General features: G+C 40.8%; 1 protein-coding gene across 3 annotated transcripts in view; it reads left to right on the top strand.

Moving 5' to 3' along the window:
* Positions 1–2316, top strand: part of gemin8 (gem (nuclear organelle) associated protein 8) — a 142739-nt gene extending 140423 nt beyond the window's left edge. For all 3 annotated transcript variants that reach the window (XM_039743599.1, XM_039743597.1, XM_039743598.1), the window contains one exon: positions 1622–2316. In XM_039743599.1, the coding sequence (XP_039599533.1) occupies positions 1622–1878 (257 nt within the window). In that variant the 3' untranslated portion in view covers positions 1879–2316. The remainder of the gene's footprint in view (positions 1–1621) is intronic.
* The last annotated feature ends 18565 nt before the right edge of the window (positions 2317–20881 follow it).

Genomic DNA, 20881 nt, shown 5'->3' on the forward strand with positions numbered 1-20881 from the left:
TCCAAAGACATGCCGGTTAGGTGGACTGGCGATTCTAAATTGGCCCTAGTGTGTGCTTGGTGTGTGGGTGTGTTTTTTGTGTGTCCTGCGGTGGGTTGGCACCATACCCAGGATTGGTTCCTGCCTTGTGCCCTGAGTTGGCTGGAATTGGCTCCAGCAGACCCCCGTGACCCTGTGTTCGGATTCAGCGAGTTGGAAAATGGATGGATGGATAGAATGATGCCAGAGCTATTAGTAGTACACTGGATTTGAATCTTGGGTCTGTGTGGAGTTTGCTCATCTGGGCTTACCTCCTTGTATTCCAGTTTTCCCAGTAGATAAATCCAGGTTAGTTAAGTTGGCCTGATGCAATTTTGTTTACTAATTCTGTATAGGGTTCTGCTCATTGTCCAGTGCTGTTGGCGTTGTCTGTGAACTATTTGACTTAGAATTGGACAACATGAGTACATATAATTGATGGATAGTTAGTACTGGAAATAATGTTTTACTTGCAAAGCAGAAAAACAAATACAATTAATGCACAGTCTGACTCCCGTGACCCTGTAGTTGAGATAGAGTGAGTTGGATAATGGGTGGATGGATAGTACAAATTATTCTACTTCTAAGAACTAAGAAAACATTTGATGGCATAGTACATGTGAAACTGACTTACGCAGTGTTGAATCAGAGTCTAATTGGGCTTTTTTGATGCTAATCAACAGAAAAATACTCCTTAATTTCAAAGTGAAAAATGCATCTCTACAAAGTAGTCTAAATTAATTACAAATTTAAATTACAAATTAAGTATTCACCTCTTTTAATATGACACACTTAAAATATGACACACTTAAACCATTACTGATGCCACCTGTTTTTTAAAGTCACACTTCTCGTTGTTCTCATAGGTCACTTAGTGGCCTCCCTCACTGATCATCTTGCACAGTGACTCAGTTTTTGTGGACAGCCAGCTATAGGCAGATTTACTGCTGGGCCATACTTTTGCCATGTCCTAATGATAAATTTAACTGAACTCCAAGTGATATTCATTGACTTGGATATTTTCTTATCTCCATCCTCAGACTTGTGCTTTACATTCACATTTTCACTGAGTTGCTTGGAGTATTCTTTTGTCTTCATTGTGTAGGTTAGCCTGTCTTACTGACTCACCACAAGTTGGACCTCCCAGATAAAATGTGCATTTGGACTGTAATCAATTGAAACCATAGACTGTTGAACTCCATTAAACTAATTATGTGACTTCTAAAACAACGGGCTGCACCTGAATGATTTAGGTGTGTTATATTAAAGGATTTCTGTGGTGGGTTGGCACCCTGCCCAGGATTGGTTCCTGCCTTGTGCCCTGTGTTGGCTGGGATTGGCTCCAGCAGACCCCCATGACCCTGTATTCAGATTCAGCGGGTTAGAAAATGAATGGATGGATATTAAAGGATTTGAATACTTGTGCAATCAATTATTGTGTATTCAATTTTGTATTTAATTTAGATCTCTGTACAGAGACTTGTTTTTAACATTAAAGTGTTTTTATATCTTAGCCAAATTAAATCCATTGTGATTTAACGTTGTATAGTAATGTGAAAACTTACAAAACTTTTTTCTACCCTTTTATCTTGACCTTCTCCAGAAGAACAGCAGCAGCTGGAAGCAGAGCAGCACAGCTCATACATGCCGGCAGACCATGGTCTGCATTCCATATCTGGTCGAAGTGCAAAACCACCTCTGGAAAAACCTGGCGAGAGACGGGTAGCGGAAATGAAGAAACTTTATGGGGAAGACGCTGCCAAAATCCAGGGCATGGAAACGGCCATGCAGCTCACCTTTGACAGGAACTGTGACAAGAAACAGCCAAAATACTGGCCAGTGATCCCACTTAAACTGTAAAAGTGAGTTTGTGGGCTTGGTAAATGAAACTTTTTTTTTTTTTTATAAACATTGTTTTTCTTTCCTGCTTCATTTTTCCCCCAACATTCATCTTGACATGCTAAGTTGGATTAGTTACTTTAGTGGTTGCCCAGTGTTTTTATGGGATATCATGTTAGCAGTCGTATACCCACAATTCATAGTTTAGCTTCGGTGCATTGGTATTATAGCTGATCATAAATTTCTTATGGTACTTTAGTTATTGTTCTGGCAGAATTGAAGTCTGTAACCTGTAAGTCTATTAAAACATATGTAAGCATTTTCAATTGGCTTCTTTTAATATGCATTTAAATTTACTACCAGTTGTGATGGTCATTTGGATGCCATTTTGATTTCTTTGGCATGATATATTGTCACCAAGCCAAGTGGTTATCGATTCAAATAAAAGTGTAAAATCAATCCAGCTTCTTTTTTGTTATTTTGTAAATATTGCAGTTAAACCGCCTGCCATCTGTTAGTTTAACAACCACAGTTTTTCACCAGTGGCTTTATCTGAATACTTGAAGTAAAAGGTCAGACTTTCTTTGTTGACCCTGTTGGCCTTGACAAATCTGATTTATGAGACTCTTCAGAATTGGGTGATCAAGATGACACCTTTTTAATGGTATATACAGCGTCTGAATAAAAACAATACTTTACAAAATAAGCAGTGTGAACAAATGGTAAGTTTGATAAAGTGTTTTCTAAAGACTATTTTATTGCAGGATAATATACAGCAAGGTCAGAGGCTTAGTCTAGCGAATACAGTGATTGAAAAAATTAATGATATAATGCACTTTGATAATAAAATGTGACAAAACAGTTTTTTAATATTTTATTTTAAAGTTAACACTTGCATTTTGTTTTAACTTTTATAACAAGTTCTTTCAGAAGGTACCATATGGAGTATGCCTTGACAGAAATGAAAAGGACTGAAGTGGAAATTTAATGTTAATGTTTTAATGTAAATTCTGCTGTTTTCATTGTAATAGACTACACTGGAATTGTATGTGGAATTGGGGTTTATAAGAATGTAATAAATTATATTTATATGGTAATGAAGTCAAAATCATTGTTATACTATATATATATATATATATATATATATATATATATATATATATATATATATATATATATATATGTGTACCTTTGACTCATTGGTTTGGCTTCAAAATCTTAGTAAAAGGCTTATAAATGGTCCTATCACATCCCAATCTTAAATGTGCATTAAATAAAATACCAGTGAAAAATAATAATAAGAATAACAATTCCCAATTATATCATTACTTATTGATGGGCTTTATATATGTAACACTTATTTAAGCTTCTTGTATGTGTAGTTCTTTTTTTGCCTTATTTTTTTAATGTTATTTATTTAAACTTTCTCAGATTATGTCTTTTATTATGTCGGATTTTAAGCTGTAACTTTCAGCATACTGAGCTTCTGTATAATCCTGCTGATACATTTTGACTTCCTGCCTTTTTCTCTTTGGTGCCATTCATTGTTGATGCTATTTTTGAACCCTTAAAGTGCTTGGTTGATTTGTTGTGGACAGTTTCTTGGTGACAAGGCTTACATTTTGCTCTCCTTTCTCTTAAGATTAATTTTAGCCTTCTCTTTTTCATTTAAAACACACTCAGTGCATCCAGACTTTTTGGGGAAGCTGAATTTCATGCTTTTCTGTCTTGACTGACCTTTAACAAAGAAAGGGGCTGGACCCCTAGTTGTTCACCACAAAGCTGAAAAAGGGTTCTTTGGCGGAAGGAAATATGAGAACCAACAGAACCTATTTATGTTGCAAAAGAGAAGTAGTTTCCTTTTAAATTATAGTACTTATGTGTTAGGTGGGATATTGGTTAGTGGTGCTTCCTGATAGATCCATAAGCCTGAGGTCAAATCCTAGTCTCATACAGTAACTGCCTGTGTGGTGTTTGTGTGTTTTCCCCACAGAAGTGTGAGTTTTCTTTTTTGTTCACTTGGTTTCCTACCACATCCCAAAAGTATGCAGTTAGGTTTAGTATTGACTGTAAATTCTACTGTATGAATAAGTTCACCCTTTGATGGACTGGCAATCAGTTCAGGTTTGGTTCCTTCTTTGTAATTAATGCTACTGGGATAGGCTCTGTCACCCTTCAACCCTTAACTACATTAAGCTGTTTTAGATAAAAGATCATTAGTGTACTTAATTTAGTTAAATGTTTTCCCACTTCAACTAGTAAGCTAGTAGTGCTGTACACTTGTATATTAAATAAATGTCATGCAGTATTCACAGAAAAATACAGGTATTGTTTAAAATACAAATTATGTTCTTAAAACATCCAAATGACAATGAAAAAAGAGAGAAAATGCTGGTCTCGAATTCCAGCTGCCCAAGTCCACAATTTGCTCTGTAGTGCACCACAAGGGACACTCCAACATTGATTATTCTGGTAGAATACAAAGAAAAGTTCACAACTGGGTTTAGTATCAGTGCAGGCACATCAACTATCTGGAGCTTAGTTGGACATGTTATAAAATATGGGAAATAGTAACCGGCTGCTTGTATGGAAAGGGGCTGCCAGAAGAGGGGAGTGTTTACACAAGTACACAAAAGGTTGTACCCAGCATTACCTCAAACAAATAGGAATAAACCCATGCAACAAATGGGAATGCAGTTTTTCATGCCAGTTCATGAAGGGGTTTGCTACTAGGGGCCTTGATCTCTTTAACTTTAGTGTTTTCCAGGAATAGTATACTTGGGGGGGCTCAAGTAAGAGGCAGTGGAAATCTAGCCAGGAGCCAGAGCACCTCCCAGCCAATAGGGGGCAACACAGTGCCCATAGCCAACAAAGCTAGAATAATTTTTGCTCTTTTAAAGAAGGTGATTTAGAGGACCAGCAGAGACAATTCATTGTCCTCCAGACCATTTTCTGGCATAAAGTCCCAGATTGTGGGAACTGTCATCCTTTTTCCAATTTAAAGTGGGCAGTTCAGGCTCAGCTTGGATAGTTATTAGAGGATCACATAGGGCTCACTGGTTTGGACACACCAAAATTTTAGCTTGATATTCCTGTAGCTAAAGAAGAGAGACCCATGACCCTGGGAAAGAGCTTAAGAGTGTTTCAAACCAGTGAACCATAAAGTCTAGACATGGGATGCTTGAGAGGTGCACAAGTGGACTAGCCATGAAACCTGCTAGAAATCTTATTTTGAAATTTCTACATTCTGGTTGTTTATTCCAAAAGTGGATAAATGACAGGTGGGTGGTATGCTCTCTATCAAGTATGAATGTATACTGTAAAGTGTACTGTCTAAAAGTAACGCACTGTAATCACACTTCATTTAAATGCAGTAAGCACCTTATTTATAGTCCTTAGCTCTATTGGCCACACACTCACTCTCTCTGACGTTTATGTTCTGATGAAATTGCAAAGCTGTTGAAAAATCATTGCTAAGTAATAAGCTTTCGCACTCCAGGAGGGATCAGTACAAAGGCAGGATTATCCTTAAATTATGACAGCGTTCATCGTGGCGCAATCAGCTCTATGTATTCACCTTCATGCCCCCCATTAGTTTCATTGTTTTATTTTAAATTTAGCATTGTTGGACGCTGAAACTTCTCTCAGCAGCATTAGAAGCAGAGCAGTAACCACCTCCAGATAAGATGAAATCACTCTTATCCACAGTCCCACTTGGCCAATTTAGAATTGACAAACAAACATATAGGAGAAAAACCAGCGAAGCCTGAGGAGAATCCTTGGGGTTAAAGGAGAATTTGCCTACTCCAATTGACAATGACTAGTCCTAGGAAGTCAGAATTCCCAAGTTCCTAGTCTAAATTTTCAACTGGAGCACCCCCCACAAGTCTGATTTCCTACTCGGAAACTCAGGGTTGATCTGTCAAGTCCGAGTTTATCCGACTTCACATTATGATCTCAATCGAAAATGGCAACATACACTGTAAACTTGAGTGAAAGCTGTACACTGTTTATTAGTTCTTCTGTCTGTGTCTTATTAAATTAATCGTACCCACGGTACTGCCCAACTGCTACTGCATCTGTGATGCTGTTGTGTTTAGATGCTCAAAATACTGTGTGTAATGCATTGTATGGTAGTGGTCTGTATTCTGAAAGAGTAAGCATAACACAGGTGTACCTGCAGGCATGCCTATTATTTTTCTGAATGTTTTACTGGAACATGGTCAACTCAGGTGTGACATTATTCCCAGCTCCAATATTGGACTTCTGAGGTAAATCTGAGCATAGGAGATGGAACTGAACCCTGGATAGCAGAAGGGTGAGTCAGCAAACCTAGCCACTTCAAAGTAATTTCAATACACACTATATAGTTACGACTATAAGTGCTATTTGATTACATTTGTGGTTTTGTCTTCATGTACCTTTTTTGTATGTTGCTGTGGGTATAAGCAATAGATAAACACCAACTTTTAAAATAGGTTGGCTTTGTGGCCCTGTATTGCCTCTTTTTTATAATAACAGTTCTACATTCCTCAACTTCCTCAGTTTTCACCAATTTAAAGTGTTCATTTAGCAGACATTGTGGTCCAGTGATAACGCCCCCACTGCTGCTTCCATGTTTAACCTTGATCTAGTCACTTCACTGACCTGGGCTCCAAATGTAGGCAATCAGTGTAAACGATTGCCTTTGTACTTGTAAAACACCTTGAGGTCATGTTTATTATAGAAGGACTGTACAGAATGAAGACAGTTTGTAATCCGCTGCACTTTGGTGACCTTTTAACCATTGCACTTGGGCATTCACAGACAAGGGTCATCAGGAGTATTAACATGGTACGAGGAGTTATCTCCCATCACTCAAGTGTTTCCTGTCCCACAGTTCTTTGTACACAGACTACTGTTGATCTGCAGCTGCTCTGGCTCAGAGTCATATAGTTGGTGAGTAGGGGAGTCTGGACTTGCAGCTTCTTGCTTTACAGTGTTATTAACCATGGGAGTTCACGCATGATCAATGAGGGCACAAAGCCACAAGCACAGCAACACTTCCCAGCTGAAGTACCAATATACTACTATTAATGAGATCTCAGTCCTGTCTGTTGTGAGTGCCAATCACAATCTTCAGAACTGTATTTTGCCAATACCCAGGCATTGAATCCAAATGATAAAAAAAATAATTTTGAAACTCTGTATTTCGAACTCTTATTATAGAGCTCCAAATAGAATGCTATACTGGGCCAAAATAGATGTTATGATTCCTGACAATCAGAAATCACAAAAGAGGTGCATGCCTCTGAAAACCAAGTGCCAGACCTGATCCAATTACACGGTCTGCATCCAAAGAGTGAGCCTCACCACCACAGGTAGCAGAGCTCCAAACTGAAAAGCCCAAAAATTGAGTAAAGGCTTTTAAAAGGATTATCAGAAAGAGAGGAAAATAATTACATAATCCTCTGGCTCCAAAATGAAACAGTTTCTCAATATTTGAAGAATTCATTTACAAAAGCAAGGCCTATAAAAGGGTAGAAAAGAAGAAAACCTATGCAAACAAATGTAAATATCATAAAACAGAAGACAGTACCTTAAAAAAATGCAGGGATCGAAATCAAAAATCATAAACCAAATGGAGGAATCCAGCCCGATAAATGCAAAGGCTTCACTCTAAATACTTGCCGGGGCCAAAACTCTAGCTGCATGGTTAGGTGGTCCCATCTCCCTAGGCCCACAACTACAACATTTATTTATATAGCACATTTTCATACAAATGATGTAGCTCAAAGTGCTTTACATGATGAAGAAAGTAAAAAAGACAACATAAATAAGAAAGTAAAATTAGGGAACACTAATTAAGATTGAATAAAAGTAAGGTCCAATGGCCAGGGAGGACAGAAAAAGCAAATAAAACTCCAGACGGCTGGAGGAAAAAAAAATTTAATCTGCAGAGGTTCCGAGGACACAAGACCACCCAGCCCCCTCTAGGCATTCTACCTAACATAAATGATCTCAATCAGTCCTTATTGTATTCAGGGTTCACATGGAAGAACTTGATGATGACGGTCATGTGGACGTCTGGCCTTTAATCCATAAATGTAGGAACTTCACAGTGCTTTGATCAGGTGGTGGTGGCGCAGATCGCCACGACAGAAAATCAGAAAAAGAACAGAAGAAAAAGTAGGGATAAAAGAGACATGCCAGAGAAATAAACTACATAAGTATATAGTGACATGCAAATGTTTGGGCACCCTTGCTTAAAATGTCTGTTACTTTGAATAGTTAAGTGAGCAGAAGATGAACTGATCACCAAAAGGAATAAAGTTAAACATGAAACATTTGTTTAATACTTTAAGCAAGGTTACATTTTTATTTCCATCATTCACAAGTATAAAATACCAAAAAATGAAAAGGGTCTGAAGCAAAAGTTTGGGTCAGTACTTAGTAAGACCCCCTTTGGCAAGTATCGCAGCTTGTAAAAGTTTTTTGTAGCCAACTAAGAGTGTTTCAGTTCTTACTTGGGATGTTTTTGCCCATTTGTCCTTGCAAAATGTTTCTAATTCTCAAGATTTTTGGCCATCTTGCATACACTGCACTTTTGAGATCTATCTACAGATTTTCAATGATGATTTAGATAGGGGACTGTAAGGACCATTGCAAAATCATCAACTTGTGCTTCTTGTGGTATTCCATTGTAGATTTGAGGTGTGCTTTAGGTCTTGTTGTAGGGCCCATCTTCTCTTTAAATTCAACTATTTTACAGATGATGTCATATTTGTTTCCAGAATTTGCCAGTGTTTATTTGAATCCATTCTTCCCTCTATCAACGACATGTTCCTTGTGCCGCTGGCTGCAACACAAGTCCAAAGCATGATCGATCCACCTCCCATGTCTAACAGTTGGAGAGGTGACCTTTCCTTGAAATCCGCGCTGTTTTTTCTACAAGCATACCATTGGACATTGTGGCCAAAAAGTTCTGTTTTGATTTCATCAGTCCACAGGACTTGTGTCCAAATTGCATTAGGCTTGTTTAGATGTTTATTTGCAAATTACAGGTCCTAAATTTTGTGGCTTGGATGCAGGAAAGGTTTTCTTCTGCTAAATGTACCATAAAGGTCATATTTGTTGAGGTATCACTGCACAGTAGAACAGTGCACCACCAGTGCACAGTCTGCTAAATCTTCCTAAAGACCTTTTGCAGTCAAATGTGGGTTATTGTTTACCTTTCTAGAATTCCAGCTAGCAGTTCTTTCAGAAAGTTTTCTTGGTCTTCCTAGACTTCCACTTGACCTCCACCGTTCCTGCCATTTCTTAATAACATGAAAATGCTTCTTGTAGCCTTCTCCTATTTTGTAAGCATCAATTATTTTATTTTTCAGAGTGTTAGACAGCTGGTTATAGGGGCCCATGGCTGCTGATTGTTGGGGCAAGGTTTGTGGAGTCAGAGAATTTATACAGCTTTGCTATTTGCATACCCTGAGGTTTCCTAATGATGACTGTGAACAAGCCATAGTCCTAATGGGCTAATTAACAACTGAGACATTGGTAAAAGTTATGTGAGACCTCAAATATCATTGGGGTGCCCAAACTTTTACTTGGTGCTACTTTCCCTTTTTTCACTTTGAAATTCTACAAAGCAAAAACACTAATCTTGTATAAAAAAAGAAATGTGTCATCTTTAACTTTATGCCTTTTGGTCATCAGTTCATCTTTTGATCACTTAACTATTCACAGTAACAGACATTTTAAGCAAGGGTGCCCAAACTTTTACATGCCACTGTATTAATAATGTTATACAATATATTCAGTAAACACAATATTATCAACAAAAAGCATAATATTACAAAAGCAGAGAATAAAGTAGACAGAAAGTAAACTCAAGCCAGGGCAACAACATTGGCTGGAGTAAAACAGTAGACAGTTATGTCCTTGGGATAATGGAAAATGAGTAATAATGAGACAAATGGCTCAGGCCACCCTTGGATGGATGCCACTCAATTTTGAGGTGCACATACTTCTAAAGAGCCATATGTGTTCCACCAGGACAGTTTAAAGTCAGCATCTATTCAACCAGCTGGACTTTGGGATATATAAAGGAACAGATTAAACCCACATGGACAGTCAGCAAGATAGTATTTAAACCTAAATCATCGGAGCTTGAAGCAGACGTGGTACCAAACATGCCCCTTAAATGAATGACGGTCTCAGTTCGCTACTGGTACTGTTACCGTTGAAGTTTCCTGACTCTCTTTTGGTAAATAGGAAAGCATGGCAGAGGTGCTTTATTCATACTTTGTCTTTATGGTTTTAAGATTTGAACTTACTGGACTCTTCCATTAGAAAAAATGGGGAGTGGTCTCATATAGACTTTCTCGTATACTTGGATATGGGGATGGATATTTGAGGAGTAAATCGCAAGGCAATGATTATATTTTTATATTGTGTACATTGAAGAACCATCAAAAACAAATCAAATTAATAATATATTGAACAATTATTATAAAGGTAAAGTTGAATAAATCAGACTCTGCAGCTGCATGAATAAAAAAAGTACCACTCAGAAGTTGGCAGAAATGTAGGTATTTGTACCAATACTTGTATGAAAAACTTGGTTGACCTAAGTGAAAGTGTACTCAAGTTATCTTGTTTACACATACAGTCACACACAGACATAATTCCAAAAATGGCATTTTCGGACTTGGGGAATGTCTAAAACATCAAGATTCATCAAAATCCTGAAATGGAATTTTTGGATGATTACAGTACCTTTCCCTATACTTTGTTTATGAGAACGTAAAAAGGCTAGGCACACAAGAAGTGTACTCTACTAGTCAAGACTAGGTTGGCATTGCTCAAACAGTTTAGTTTTTCCAATAAAAAAGTTCAGACTGTGCAGTTCTCAGAGGAGTGAAGAATTGTACGATGAAATGAGAGAATTGTCATCATTCCATTTTTGAAGCCAGAGTTGTGAGGCCCAGAACCACATCATCTGCAAGACATCAACTAAAACCTTGAATGCCCTTTCAACTTAACACTTCATTGTGGCTTATGAACCCAACCTGGGAGCAAAAACTAGACAATACTCTACTCCTCCATTCCTTTATCATTCCTGCTTAGTCCACTTCAGAACCATACAGCATGCTATGGCAGAATGGGATTCAGTGCAGGACCCAATGCTGAGCGAATAGACAGTCCACTGCAAGGTGTGTTTATGGACTCAACCCTCCCTTCAGTTAACTGAGTCTGGGATGGAGGGGTTTGGGCATGCAACAACCACTGCATCGGAGGATAATGGAGGTGAGAGGTGACTGAACAAAAGCCTGTAGTGAAGCATGGTATACAAAAACAAATTGACGTTTAAGGAAACCAGTAAAATACTTACACTCTAACTTTAAACCGCAGATAACAAAACTGGAAAACCAAGCCATAGCTCCATGATGCACAAGTGCAGATAAGTCTAGCGTCGTAGAAAAGTCACTTGTCGTAAATACTACACAGAAAGGCAGTGTGTCGGAACCTAAACCTTAAAGAATTTTATTTGATTAACAACTTTTAAAGTTAATAAGCCAAATTATCACACACTTCTCCCCCCCACCATTTTTGTCTCCAAGTTCTGTTGGCAGGCAGATGGTGTTGTCAGCAAAGTGAAAGATTTTTCATTCAAATGTTCAGACGGCAAACATGAACGCACAATAGTTAAAGAGCATGACTTGAAGCCTTTCTGGCCAAACATTTGAAACGCATTTGAATTGCAAATCTCATCCAAATGAGGCTCGATGGATTTTTCCAGTGTGGGAACATGAGATCACCATTGACATACAGCTGGTTTTCATGTGGTGCGGCCCTGTCACCTGTCAGCATGGCCTCCAAGCTCATTTCCAAATGACTAAGCCTCCAAAGTATTAAAAGTATATTTATCAACTGGAATACACATAAAAGCCCTTTTTACTGGGTATCTCTAAACTTCATCTGAGTAGGTTTTTAACTTTCAAATCGAGTAATTGAGAAAAATGCTGGGAGTTTAATTGTTCATTATTATAGTTTTAAGGATGAATTGACTGAAAGGCCAGACAAAATTATAGAAAAAGTCTTCATTTGAAGTCATCTGCACTAAATTACTATTTTACTTGAGGCTCTTTTCCTCTCCTCTCTCTCTCTCTGTGTAATTTTTAACCTGCTTGAAATCAGCAGGGCCAGAAGCACAGATTATTTTTATGAACAGTAAAACTTCCTGTGGAAAACAGCCATTAATACAAATTTCCATACATTTTTCTTGCTTGTCTAATTCAATCCAAGGGTTGAGATGCCAGCACTATAAACTCTGCAAGGAGGACACAGTCAGTCTTTGTTTTACAGGCACATTTTCAAGGCAAACATATATATAGGCTGGAGGTGCATTGCAATAATAAAAAAATAATGTTTTTTATTTACTGTATATGGTGCAGTAAATACAAAAAAAAAAGACTGGCCAGGAGTCACACAACCCTTTGTTCTCTTTTTGGCTGCACATCTGTGATCTGTATTCCAGATTTATAAATTACAAAAACCAACACCAGGGCTTACTAGACAGAAGTAACAGAAATGTATACTGTGTTTAAGCACTGGAGTCTAAAGACGTATGGAGAGTCGTAGTGTGAATGTGTCATGTCTCCTCACCAGTGGCTCAATGATTTCTTCTGTTGCTCAAAAGCAGTGAATTTCAAAACATATGGCAAACAAGTATCTTGGCTATTTTATTTAATTATGTATCACTTACATGTGAAAGATTATTCCAAAATAATAAAGTGTCTCAAGTGACATTTTCCTCTGTGTTAAATTAAAAATGGCAGCACACTGAAAAGTTTTGCAAAATTACTTCTAATGATTGTTTAATGCTTTTCAACTTTGAAACAATTTTTTTCCCCCCAGAAAGAAAATACACTAAGCCAGAAGCTCCCATGAACCAATGTGTGCTACACACAAGGAGACATCAGGCTAGAAATGGTCAGAATGTCTTCACGAAGCATAAATTTGCTGAAAGCACAAATCCAAATTGACATCATTATAGTACTTCACATGGAGCAAGTTAAAATGTAAGCACTGACAAGTACCGAGTAAGAGGCAATTATAAAACTCCTCAATTTACTGCTAAGCAAGTATGAAAATAAGCTACAAAATAAAGCATAGCTAAAGTGTTTTATTACAAATGGGTCCATGAAGACAGTATTAAGAAGCCGGCCATAGACCTAAACAGGTAGTGGCAAAAGGAGAAGGGAAAACTGCCAAACCCCTGGCCCTAGTGACCATCTATTACATTTTTAGAATAAAGAACTAAATGATAAGCAGAAAACAAAATTTGAAAATATTAAATGAAACAGAATAATAAATATTGAAAGAATACAAAATTCAAAATTGAGTGAAAAACTATATAGATTATTCATGCCAAAACTAAATGCAATCCAGTGTGTTAACTACATTGCAAGGCAATGCATATGCATGTGGTGCATTTAATTTTAGTGACCTCTTTTATAAAGTCATAATTAAAAACATACTAACCAAATAATTGATTGCTATTCACTATAACGCACAATTTCCATGTTGCATTTTAATTCATGTCTATAGATGGTGTGTCGTAACTAAAAGCAAATCAAACATGTTGCATTTTGCTTAGTACTTACTTCGAAAGTATTGCATTTCTATTCAAGATCTCACATTAATCATACCAAAACTGAATGTATTCAAATGACCAATCAGCATTAAGAGGTGGGGCAAGGGGCGTGAGCAGTTCCTCCCTGTCATAAAGTATTTTTGTGCATTTTAAACCTTTAAAACTAAATCCCCATTTTTGGTCCTGTGGTCCTGCAAAAGGCTGCTGTTGGCATAAGAGGGCTGAGTGCCTGGGGTAAGACCATATCTGGACAGGTCTATAAATGTCCAGGCCTGCTTGTTTAGATTTTTGCCATATTCATGACTCCTTCTCACAAGCAGAAGTAAACAGAAATGCAAACTCTAAACCAAAAGTCCAAACAATAAGGCCATACCTGTAATCCTAAATCAATCCTGAAACAAACAAAAGTCAAAACATCACAACTGCTAAGGAAACAGATGAAAACAATAACAACAGAATCCACCATGCAAGTTGTAAGCCCCAGATACTTGTTGAGAGGCCTCATCACAGCACTTACAGCTTGTATGTATTTAAGGGCCTCACCCCCACCGCCACTATCAAGAAACGATCTGACACTTAATTACAGAAACTAGAAGAAATAGTTAAATAAGCAAAAGAGATTAACAAAAGATGATTCATTAACAAAACAACGATTAACAAAGGAGGAAGATTAGCCTAAAGAGAGGATACAAAGTACAAAAGGAATACAAAATCAAAATCCAGGGATGAGACTCAGAAGCATAATAGGTCCAAAGCTTTAGACGAGCTAAAAGTTGAACGTAAATGCTGATAAATGTGGTGTTATTGAATCTTTAAACCTTCAATGTTTTAAAGTAGCATTGAAGGATGCTTCTGTTCGTCACATGGCACAACCACCTACACATTTAGCCACATTGGGCCAATCTGACTAAACAGCATGGTTGTGGAGTAAGATGGAGTCTCCAGAGTATGAGAAGGAGTTGCGTCTTCATGTCGAAGGCACTTAAGACTGGGTTTTAAATTAGAACTTGTGTTCTGATTGTTGCTCCGCTTGGGTACTTTATTAGCTCCCTCCATATCCTCCTGCACCTCCTCTACCAACCATGGTGGATGTTTTCCTGCGTAATCTGTATTTTACGTTCAAGTATGAAGTTTAGTTCCTGGCAAGCTTTCAAGGCAACAGATTTTTATTGTGATATCAAAACAGAGCAATTGAATATATGGGGTGCTCATGAGTTGTCCCTAAACCCGAAAGATAACCAGAATAATAAAAGGGTTTTATTAATAAACGAACAATCAAATCAGGGACCAAGGGAAATAGCAAAACATAAGCCTTCTACTTTCTTCCCCTGATGAACTTCATCTTGTACTACCAAGTGTGCCTTCATACCATGGAGTGTCACTGAGCAGTGCCAGACTTTCTTGCGAGTCTAACCCACAGTGCTCTCAAAATTTATTACAGAGGTTATAAATCTGTTATAACTAGTCCCATCTTCATGGCATAAACAAATCTGAAAATAGTTGTGCTTTTGAATGAAACCTCAAAGAAAAGAACAATGTCATCAGTGTAATATGAGCTGGTATTTCTAAGAACTTGACAGCAACGTATAAACTGTCCTTAGAGATGCAGCAGTAACCACGCAGACAGCATTTTTGTGGGAAAAGTTTGATAGGACAATGGAGAGCTACATACTAAAGGAAGTTCTGTTCAGTGACTTTGGAAGGAAAATGTGAACATGGCTGTCCTCGGCAATGATGGTAAGGTGAGGTAAAAACATTAACATGTGGAACCCCTGAAGAAGAAGAGTTAGTTAAGCAGTAAAGTCTGTCTGTCTGTCTTTATATCTACTCTATTGATCCATCTACAGTTGAGGTCTTTAAGGTCACATACACCTTGGCTATAAACTCTAAGCTCAAAATTCCCCAAATCTTAACTTACAGAGCCCTCCATAATGTTTGGGACAAAGATGCATTTTACCTTGATTTACTTGGGTACTCCACATTTAAAGGTATTTGCATACAGTTCAGTCACACCATGTAGAAATGGCAACAGCACTGGCAGGTCTGTTAAAGCAGTCATATTTAGTGCTTTGTTGCATATTCCTTGCATGCAATGACTTGTTGATGTATGTGATTCATAGACGTCACCAGGTGCTGATGATCTTCTCTGGTGATGCTCTGCCAAACCTCTAATGCAGCCATCTTCAGCTTCTGCTTGTTTTGGGTGCTTGTCCCCTTAAGTTTTCTCTTCAGCATATGAAAGTCCTGCTCCATTGGTTTTAAATCTGGTAACTGGCTTGGCCATTCAAGAATTTTCCATTTTTTAGCTTTGAAAAATTCCAGTGATGCCTTAGCAGTATGTTTTGGATCATTATCTTGTAGGATGAAACGCCATCCAATGAGTTTGGCGGCATTTACATGAGCAGATAAAATGTTTCTATACACCTCAGAATTCATTGGATCTTGCGCAGTTCTTTTTCATCTCCACACTTTGCTGTTGCCATCACACTGATACAAGTTCAGCTTTGCCTTGTCTGTCCACAAGGCCTTTTTCTAACATTCTGCAAGTTTTTTCACAAACTATAATCTGACCAATCCTGTTTTTGTGACTAACTAGTGATCTGTATCTTGCAGCATGGCCTCTGCATTTCTGTTCATGAAGTCTCCTATAGATCATCGTCTCTGACATATCTGCATCTGCCTCCTGAAGACTGTTTGTGATCTGTTGGATAGGCGTTTAGGGATTTTTCTTTACCGTAGTGAGGATTCTTCTGTCATCCCCAATGGAGGCCTTCCTTGGCCTGTCAGTCCCTTTGCGATTACTGAGCTTACTGAGTTCTTTCTTTCTTCTTAATTATATTCCAAACAGATGATTTTGGTAATCCTAAGGTTTTGCTGATGTCTCTAATGGCTTTTGTCATGTTTTTTAGTCTCTTACTGGCTTCTTTGAGTCTCAATGGCACAGACCTTCTCCTCATGTTGAACAATGGCAATTACAAACTCCAAAGGGTAGAAGCAAGCCAAGGTATCTTGTCCCTGCCCTAATGAAGCAATGAAACGCATCTCGGATACCAACTGTCTCAAACATCATGGTGTTTGTCATTTCTACAAATGTATGCAGATACCCCTAAATGAAAGTCTGCAATGTGCACTTTAATCATGTCTGAAATGTATGATTTGTAATTTTAAACTGTGGAGCAGAGGAGTAAATCAAGAAACAATATGTCTTTGTCCCAAACATTATGGTAGGCACTGTATCGTGTTACCAAACAATTCATGTGTTAAGACAACTAAAGTATCTTATTTTCCATAGGTTTTTCTCCAAAATAATGATTCAGATCCATCCATCCATCCTCTTCCGCTTATCCAAGGTCGGGTCTCGGGGGTAGCAGCTTAAGCAGAGAAGCCCAGACTTCCCTCTCCCCAGCCACTTCTTCCAGCTCTTCCGGGAGAATCCTAAGGCGTTTCCCAGGCCAACCGGGAGACATAGTCCCTCCAGCGTGTCCTGGGTCTTCCCCGGGGCCTCCTCCCGGTTGGACGTGCCCGGAACACCTCACCAGGGAGGCGTCCAGGAGGCATCCTGATCAGATGCCTGAGCCACCTCATCTGACTCCTCTCGATGCGGAGGAGCAGCGGCTCTACTCTGAGCCCCTCCCGGATGACTGAGCTTCTCACCCTATCCTTAAGGGACAGCCCAGAAACCCTGCGGAGGAAACTCATTTCAGCCGCTTGTATTAGCGATCTGTTCTTTGGTCACTACCCATAGCTCATGACCATAGCTGAGGGTAGGAGCGTAGATCGACTGGTAAATTGAGAGCTTTGCCTTACGGCTCAGCTCTTTTTTCACCACGACAGACCGATGCAGAGCCCGCATCACTGCGGATGCCGCACCGATCCGCCTGTCATCTCACGATCCATTCTTCCCTCACTCGTGAACAAGACCCGAGATACTTGAACTCCTCCACTTGGGGCAGGATCTCGCCCCCAATCCTGAGAGGGCACTCCACCCTTTTCCGGCTGAGGACCATGCTCTCGGATTTGGAGGTGCTGATTCTCATCCCAGCCGCTTCACACTCAGCTGCGAACCGATCCAGAGAGAGCTGAAGATCACGGCCTGATGAAGCAAACAGGACAACATCATCTGCAAAAAGCAGTGACCCAATCCTGAGTCCACCAAACCCGACCCCTTCAACACCCTGGCTGCGCCTAGAAATTCTGTCCATAAAAGTTATGAACAGAATCGGTGACAAAGGGCAGCCCTGGCGGAGTCCAACTCTCACTGGAAGCGGGCTCGACTTACTGCGGCAATGCGGACCAAGCTCTGACACCGGTTGTACAGGACCGAACAGCTCTTATCAGGGGTCCGTACCCCATACTCCCGAGCACCCCACAGGATTCCCGAGGGACACGGTCGAATGCCTTTTCCAAGTCCACAAAACACATGTAGACTGGTGGGCAAACTCCCATGCACCCTCCAGGACTCTGCTAAGGGTGAAGAGCTGGTCCACTGTTCGCGACCAGGACTAAAACCACACTGCTCCTCCTGAATCCGAGGTTCGACTATCCGACGGACCCTCCTCTCCAGAACCCCGAATAGACTTTTCCAGGGAGGCTGAGGAGTGTGATCCCTCTATAGTTGGAACACACCCTCCGGTCCCCTTTTAAAGAGGGGACCACCACCCGGTCTGCCAATCCAGAGGCACTGTCCCGATGTCCATGCGATGTTGCAGAGGCGTGTCAACCAAGACAGTCCTACAACATCCAGAGCCTTAAGGAACTCGGTATCTCATCCACCCCGGGGCCCTGCCACCAAGGAGTTTTTTGACCACCTCGGTGACTTCAGTCCCAGAGATGGGAGAGCCCACCTCAGAGTCCCCAGGCTCTGCTTCCTCATTGGAAGGCATGTTAGTGGGATTGAGGAGGTCTTCAAGTACTCCCCCACCGACCCTAGCGCCCGAAGTGAGGTCAGCAGCGCACCATCCCCACCATATACGGTGTTGACACTGCACTGCTTCCCCTCCTGAGGCGCGGACGGTGGACCAGAATCTCCTCGAAGCCGTCCAAAGTCGTTCTCCATGGCCTCTCCAAACTCCTCCCATGCCCGAGTTTTGCCTCAGCAACAACCAAGCCGCATTCCGCTTGGCCTGCGGTACCTATCAGCTGCCTCCAGAGACCCACAGGACAAAAAGTCCTATAGGACTCCTTCTTCAGCTTGACGGCATCCCTCACCGGTGTCCACCAACAGGTTTGGAGATTGCCGCCGCGACAGGCACCGACCACCACAGCTCCGGTCAGCCGCCTCAACAATAGAGGCACGGAACATGGCCCATTCGGACTCAATGTCCCCACCTCCCTCGGGGCGTGGTTGAAGTTCTGCGGAGGTGGGAGTTGAAGCTACTTCTGACAGGGGACTCTGCCAGCCGTTCCCAGCAGACCCTCACAACACGTTTGGGCCTACCAGGTCTGACCGCATCTTCCCCACCATCGAAGCCAACTCACCACCAGGTGGTGATCAGTTGACAGCTCCGCCCCTCTCTTCACCCGAGTGTCCAAGACATATGGCGCAAGTCCACGACACACCACAAAGTCGATCATCGACCTGAGGCCTAGGGTGTCCTGGTGCCAAGTGCACATATGAACACCCTTATGCTTGAACATGGTGTTCGTTATGGACAATCCGTGGCGAGCACAGAAGTCCAATAACAAAACACCGCTGGGTTCAGATCGGGGGGGCCATTCCTCCCAATCACGCCCTTCCAGGTCTCACTGTCATTGCCCGTGAGCATTGAAGTCTCCCAGCAAAACGAGGGAATCCCCAGAAGGTATGCCCTCTAGCACTCCCTCCAGAGACTCCAAAAGGGTGGATACTCCAAACTGCTGTTCGGCGCATACACACAAACAACAGTCAGGACCCTTCCCCCCCCACCCGAGAGGGAGGCCACCCTCTCGTCCACCAGGGTAAACCCCAACGCACAGGCTCCAAGTCGGGGGCAATAAGGATGCCCACACCTGCTCGCGCCTCTCACGGGGCAACTCCAGAGTGGTAGAGAGTCCAGCCCCTCTCAAGGAGATTGGTTCCAGAGTCCAAGCTGTGCGTCGAGGTGAGTCCGACTATATCTAGCTGGAACCTCTCACCCTCGCGCACTAGCTCAGGCTCCTTCCCTTCAGAGAGGTGACATTCCACGTCCCAAGAGCCAGTTTCTGTAGCCGAGGATCAGACCGCCAAGGTCCCGCCCGCCACCACCCAACTCACACTGCACCCAACCTCCTTGGCCCCTCCCATAGGTGGTGAGCCCATGGGAAGGAGGACCCACGTTACCTCTTCGTGCTGTGCCCAGCCGAGCCCCATGGGTGCAGGCCCGGCCACCAGGTGCTCACCATCGAGCCCCACCTCCAGGCCTGGCTCCAGAGGGGGGCCCCGGTGACCCGCGTCCGGGCAAGGGAAAACGTCGTCCAAGTTTTATTCTTCATTGGAGGTGTTGAACCGTTCTTTGTCTCATCCCTCACCTAGGACCAGTTTGCCTTGGGTGGCCCTACCAGGGGCATAAAGCCCCGGACAACATAGCTCCTAGGATCATTGGGACACGCAAACCCCTCCACCACGATAAGGTGATGGCTCAAGGAGGGGTAATGATTCAGAGACAGATTTATTTTAGTTTTTATCATCAGATTTTCAGTGGGTCAAATATTTACATACGCCAAACTGACTGTCTCTTTAAACATCATAAATGACTTGAATTGATGTAAAGAAAAAAATATATCTGGACAATAATGATGGACCATGTGATGGTCTTGTTTCATTTGTCATATTTTATGAAAAATGCTTAGTAAACCCAATAGAGCACTTTTCTACTCTTACGTTATGGTGGAGGCAGCTTTCTGTTATGGGGCAGTTTAAGCAATGACTTTGTATGGAAGGGAAACTGGACAAGAAGACAAAAGATGGGAAAATATTGCGCTTGACATCTGAAATTGAGGAAAACAGGTAATGTATCATTTAAAATTACATATAGTTATAGAAATACAAAATGCATGAAAGGTAAATGTTTCTAACTGATCCAGCCAGAGCCTTAATCCATAATCTTAATTATTGAAAAAATCAGTGGAATGGTGTGAAGTCCATCAAGCACCCCTTACATTTTGACTGACCTTGATGGCACAATGTATGAGAGGAGCTGATGGACATTTCTAAAGGTGCTTCTTTGGGTGTTGCATTGGTGCAGGTCTGTCCAAACACAACTAATGACTAGAATTCAAGAGAAGGCTTCCCACCAAATAAAAAATCAAAGGTGTGGAAACCTAATTAACCAAAAAGTGAAATTTGAATGTTTAGAACTCGTTTTCTAAAATGGTTAGCATTCACGAGTGCTATCGATTCTGAACATATAAACTAAAAACATGATCATTTTA

The sequence above is a fragment of the Polypterus senegalus genome, chromosome 2 (assembly GCF_016835505.1).
Source record: "Polypterus senegalus isolate Bchr_013 chromosome 2, ASM1683550v1, whole genome shotgun sequence".
NCBI classification, from domain to species: domain Eukaryota; kingdom Metazoa; phylum Chordata; class Cladistia; order Polypteriformes; family Polypteridae; genus Polypterus; species Polypterus senegalus.